At 42.5% G+C, this 6210-nt stretch overlaps 1 protein-coding gene across 1 annotated transcript in view; it reads left to right on the forward strand.

The window, feature by feature from the left end:
• The window catches only part of cyp11c1 (cytochrome P450, family 11, subfamily C, polypeptide 1), a gene marked incomplete at both ends in the record, with an annotated part of 8169 nt that extends 3353 nt beyond the window's left edge, over nt 1–4816 (forward strand). Inside the window, 5 exons of the mRNA XM_080425973.1 lie at nt 728–909; nt 2287–2453; nt 3885–3963; nt 4235–4447; nt 4706–4816. Of these exons, the coding sequence (XP_080282099.1) occupies nt 728–909; nt 2287–2453; nt 3885–3963; nt 4235–4447; nt 4706–4816 (752 nt within the window). The remainder of the gene's footprint in view (nt 1–727; nt 910–2286; nt 2454–3884; nt 3964–4234; nt 4448–4705) is intronic.
• Nucleotides 4817–6210: the final 1394 nt, after the last annotated feature.

Consider the following 6210-nt stretch of genomic DNA (forward strand, 5'->3'; position numbering starts at 1 on the left):
TTACGCCCAACTATGGAGTGTGTTCTCTAACCTCAATGTGTCGTCATGGCATCAGCCGCAAACAAAACAGTCAGATCCATATAAATGGGCACAAAAGGGGGCATGCCCATATATGGGCATAAAAGGGTCAAGGACGTCTGCAGTGCGACGTAGATGTGAGGGCCGCGTAGTGGCCCAAACTTCTACTTACTAAATTACTAATACAATATATTTTCACCGATATTGACCGATATGTCACCAATATTTCACCGATATTGACACAATATAATGTGACCGTTAATGGCTTTGAACATTAAAAATAAAAAGTATCAGCAATGAGCTATTGGCCAATTTGACCCTGCAGTGCATATTATCGGATATAAAAATGTCTACATTGTGCATCTCTACTAGCCTATTAACCACTTTCAACCTGGTGCCCCTCTGTATTGGGCATGTCATCATAGGCAAACATTTTGAAAAGAAAAATCTAAATTGTTCAAAATCCTTTCAAAATAGTAAATCTACTGACACTACAATTGTATATAGGGCTTAAGTGGCTAATGTCATGTCCTCTCTCCATCCCTCTCCTCTCCTCTCCCCCCTCTCCTCTCCTCTCCTCTCCTCTCCTCTCCTCTCCTCTCCTCTCCTCTCCTCTCCTCTCCTCTCCTCTCCTCTCCTCTCCATCTCTCCTCTTCTCTCCTATCCATCTCTCCTCTCCTTCTCTCCTCTCCTTCTCTCCTCCTCTCAGCTGAGGCTAGGATCCAACGTGGGTACAGGCGCATGTCTCAGGGAGGACATTTGAGGACGGGGTCAGGGGACACAGAGGGACGCTACACGGGGGTCCTGCGTCAGCTGATGGAGAAAGGACAGCTGTCCCTGGATCTGATCAGAGCCAACATCACTGAACTCATGGCTGGCAGCGTCGACACTGTACGTGCGTGCGTGTGTGTGTGTGTGTGCGTGTGTGTGTGAGAGAGAGAGAGAGAGAGAGAGAGAGAGAGAGAGAGAGCATACAGTATATTAAAACAATAATCCACAATAAGCCATGGGTTTTAGAATGCTAGAATGATTCATCCCCTGTTCGTCGTTATATAATCACTGTAAACCACAGCCTCGTGTGGCTTATTGCTTTCCTAAATCGGTTACCAAACATGGCAACATGCATATCATAGACAATTGATTTAATTATTTTAAATCACAATTTCACTACAATAATCATTTCTACAGGACAGTAGTCCTGAACTGCCTGCACAAACAAGGAAGTTGCTGTCCAAATGCATGGAAGTTACTGAATGGTACACGATATCTGCCTTGTTATTGAGTTATTTAAAAAGTAAACCAATGGATTTGTTGTAAAGCGCTCTGCGCTCCTCTTACCCTGCCAGATAAAAAACAAGATCACAAATGGTAAAACATCCATGGAATGATACTTGCAGAGCTATGCAGAGCAGCCATATTGAAAAGAAATTAGGCCTCTTCCTTACTTCATTCACAGGTGTTACCAATGATGCTAATTAAGGTTGTGTTCCATTCTGGTCAAACAGAGTCAGGGTGCTGATATTGTGCATGTTGGCTCACTGGAAACACTCTGCTACACCAGTGGGTCTTAAAGTGTGGTCCAGGTACCCAAATGGTTCTTACAGGTAGGTGTGTAACTCTGAGAGTGTACAAATGGAACCAAATGGACCCGTAAGAAGCGGCCCAATTTCTTCCCAATAGAGCGTGCCAACGTGTCGTCGCCACGGGGGGCGTGGCATTGGGCGTGGCATTGGGCAATGTTAAGTCAACCTGGTTTTTACCCCTCAAAGATGTCCGCCGCTACCAAAAGACACTTGTTGACGCCCCCTTCAGGATTTTTGGCACGCTCTATATGGTTGCTGTGCATAGAGCCTAAAACTATCCGTTTTAGAATAAGTCAAGGAGCCACATGAGGCTCTGTTTTACACTGATTATAGAACAGCTGACTGTTACCGAATATGGAAACGTGATAATCATAGACATATCTCATTTAATAACAGCTTCTACAACAATAAAGTAGCCCCTGACTGCCTGCACAGGCAAGGGGAGTGACATGAGTCAATATAGAGCAACCACACTTGCCTATTTCTAACCTAAAATGTTATCAGAAATGTTTTTTGTTTCTTTTGGTACATTCAAATTCATAACAGTAGTATTTTACAATGGCTTCGATCACAACTTAGCCAATCATAATCAAGGACTGGAACTATCCATTTTATATATGTGTATAATATATATATACTTTTTCTCTCTCTCCTCTCCTCTCCTCTCCTCTCCTCTCCTCTCCAGACAGCGGTTCCTCTGCAGTTTGCTCTGTATGAGTTGGGGAGGAACCCGGCCGTTCAGGAGTCGGTCAGACAGCAGGTGAGAGCGGCGTGGTCGCAGGCCGGGGGCGATGCTCACAAAGCCCTGCAGGGGGCCCCGCTGCTCAAAGGGACGGTCAAAGAGACCCTCAGGTAATGTCATAGAACAGTGGTTTTTGTCTACTCACTCTGTGTCTCAGAGGAGGGCTGTGGACAGCTCAGAAACCCGCCTACCAGTGACATCATCGATGGGGAATCCAAGCTAATGGAAACTGCAGGCTTTTTATTCCTGGAAAGTTAGCATGTTATAATAGAAGACATTGTTTTCGCGTTAATAAAATAAAACATTTGAAATCTTGTTTGAAATGGCCAAACCTGCCTGTCACTGGTAGGCGGGTTTCTGAACTGTCCACAGAGGCACAGAGGGAGTAGACAAAAATGGGTGAAGTGGTCCTTTAACCAATTTAGCTGGGGACCCTCTGGAACTCCCTCAACGACCCCTGGGGGTCCCTGGACCCCAATTTTAGAACCACTGCTTTAGAAATCCTGTTGGACAGGATACTCTGAGGAGAGATCAGCCACTCCTCCATGTTTCACGACTGTGCTATTAAATAAATGTAGTATTATGGACCGTTTCAAACAACAATAACAGGCCAGTCTGAACTTAACCAAACCTTGTTGTTGGTCAGCTGTTAGCTTATCTAGTGAGATATAATGTCCATTAGGTATTATGGTGAGAGGCCTATATACAGTGGTATACTAGGAGGAATAATCTTCTGGGCTGTAACCTTTTTTTGCCTGAAAAAGCATCAGAAAACTGTGGAGATATGTATATATATATATATATATATATATATATATATATATATATATATATATATGAATTCCCATTGAAATGAGGGGTTGTACACTGCTGCAGTTTTTCCTTTTTTTCTTTTTCTCCTCTGCATTTGTTGATGACATTATTCTATGCTCTGTTGATTGCGAACGCGGAAGGAGGCGCCCAAGTGCAGCTTACTATGAAACCGTGCTCGGGTTGTGTCTGTGTCTCTGTGTCTCTGTGTCTCTGTGTCTCTGTGTGCGTGCGCTGCCTGTGTGCAGCCGCCAGAGTGCAGTAATGTAGACAATGCTCTGATTAAAATGCACAACAGCCTGCAAAACACACACACACACACACACACACACACACACACACACACACACACACACACACACACACACACACACACACACACACACACACACACACACACACACACGATGTCAATGTTCTCTCCCCATCATGGTGAAATAACACGGATTACAAGTCCGTAAATACACAATATTTTCAAGCTGCGTTCGCTTCCGTCTTACTTGTGAATTTAATACATAGGACCACAATGGAAACAAGTCCCCAGGATTTTTTTGTGTTATCCTTTTAGCTTTTAGTTTCATTTTTGACTAATAAAGTATTCAGTCAATCCTTGGGGACACGCTTAAACGTATCCATCTAGTTTGGTTATGTGTGTGTGTGTGTGTGTGTGTGTGTGTGTGTGTGTGTGCGCGTGTGCATGTGTACGTGTGTGTGCATGTGTGTGTGTGCAGGTTGTATCCAGTAGGAATCACGGTCCAGCGCTATCCAGTCAGAGACATTGTTCTGCAGAACTACCATGTACCAGCAGGAGTGAGTTATCACTCACTCTCACACACACACACACACACACACACACACACACACACACACACACACACACACACACACACACACACACACACACACACACACACACACACACACACACACACACACACACACACACACACATACACACACACACGCAGTTGTAATGTTTATGTGATTGATGACATTTTCAAATGACTCTCTCTCTGTCTGTATGTCACTGTCTGTCTGTCTGTCTGTCTGTGTGTGTCTCTCTCTCTCTGTCTCTGTACAGACCATGGTTCAGGCTTGTCTTTACCCCATGGGGAGGAGCAGTGATGTCTTTGAGGAGCCGCAGCGGTTCGATCCCGGCCGGTGGGGGGTCAGAGAGAGAGCAGCAGGAGGAGGAGCAGACATGGCGTTCCGTGCCCTGGCGTTTGGCTTCGGGGCGCGTCAATGTGTTGGGCGCCGGATCGCTGAGAATGAGATGCAACTCTTTCTCATGCATGTGAGTGATCTAATCTAAACAAAAACATCCTTGATACCTGGATTATTGAAATGTATATAAACCTGAAAACAAGTTAACTAACACACCTATTGGTTTACAGTGTCAATAAAGTTATTTGAAGTGAAATGTCCTCTCTCTCTCCATTGAGAGAGACATACATCTTACCGATACAATCAGCTTTAATATCTCTCTCTCTCTCTCTCTCTCTCTCTCTCTCTCTCTCTCTCTCTCTCTCTCTCTCTCTCTCTCTCGCTGTAGATCTTGTTAAATTTCCAACTGAGTGTTTCATCCCCTGAAGACATCAACACCAAGTACACACTCATTCTCCAACCAGAAACGTCACCTAGGATCACCTTCACCCTGCTATAACACACACACACACACACACACACACACACACACACACACACACACACACACACACACACACACACACACACACACACACACACACACACACACACACACACACACACACACACACACACACACACACACACACACACACACACACACACACACACACACACAGGAAGCCAGTCACTCTATGCACTGTTGTTTATAATCAGTCACGTTAACATTGTATTAACATCACATCCATCAACACATTCAGTGATTGATTGAATACTTTATTAGAAATTTGCAGAAAAAAAGCACATGAAAGTACAGTTCAATACAAGGTGAGCTAAAAGGAATTGAAAAACCCAAGAAAGCCATTGACTTGTTTCAATTAGGGTCCTTTGTAGCCTACTCAATTCCTAGTGACACACTAACTCACACTCACACTGACACACTAACTCACTGTAATGTGTAATAAACACTCATTCTGTACTACTGTGTGTTGGGCTTCTCATTGTGACAATGTGCACCCACACTGTCACAGAAACCACACAACAACCCATCACGACAATTAGGGTGCAACTATTGATAGAATAAATCAATTGAAAAATAATCACTTTGTATAAAGTAATCGATTTTAGGGTTGGGTGGGGTGGGGGGGGGATTGGTTTTTGTAAATACAAATAACATTTATCCACTAAACTTGTGCTTCAATAATTCAGTAATTGATAGTAGGCCTAACAATAATAATATAGCTAAGAAAATAATCAATTGTGGCAGAAAATCATCTATCAACCCAGGATGAATAATAATAATAATAATAATGATGATAATTATATTATTATTATTAATAATAATAATTATGATAATAATTATATTATTATTAATAATGATCAGAATAATAATGATAATAATATCTAGAAAATTCTGTTCCTGAAGAAACAGTGTGGGCTCGCTATGTTGCTAGCTAGTGTGTAGTAAAATGTTGGTGTTATGAATGTTAATAGTGCTAAGTATTAGTGCTGAGATTGTTGCTAAGGTTGCTACTAGGGTAAAATAGGGGTTTGCAATGGTAAAACATTCATGAAGAAACACCTTTTGAGTATACTGTGCTTTTAAGAGAGTGACCTAATTTTACACTTGGAAAAGTGGCAGCTGTAGTTAATCAGTGGGATTTGATTAGTGGGTTACAATGTAGAGGAAAAAATTATAAATAGGCAGCATTTGTGTGAACATTTATGTGTAAAATATAGCCCTATCTAGTCTAAAAACTGTGGGCGTAGTGAGTTTACATTGTTTATGGTTCCATCTCTCTCCATTCTATCTAAATGGGATTTCCCCATTCCATATGAATGGGATTTAAGAGATATGTCCTAAGCAAGCCAATTGTTGAGTTGGAACAGAGTTTCTAGCGAAAAGTATGA

The sequence above is a fragment of the Gymnoscopelus braueri genome, assembly GCF_963280865.1.
Source record: "Gymnoscopelus braueri genome assembly, chromosome: 4".
NCBI lineage: Eukaryota > Metazoa > Chordata > Actinopteri > Myctophiformes > Myctophidae > Gymnoscopelus > Gymnoscopelus braueri.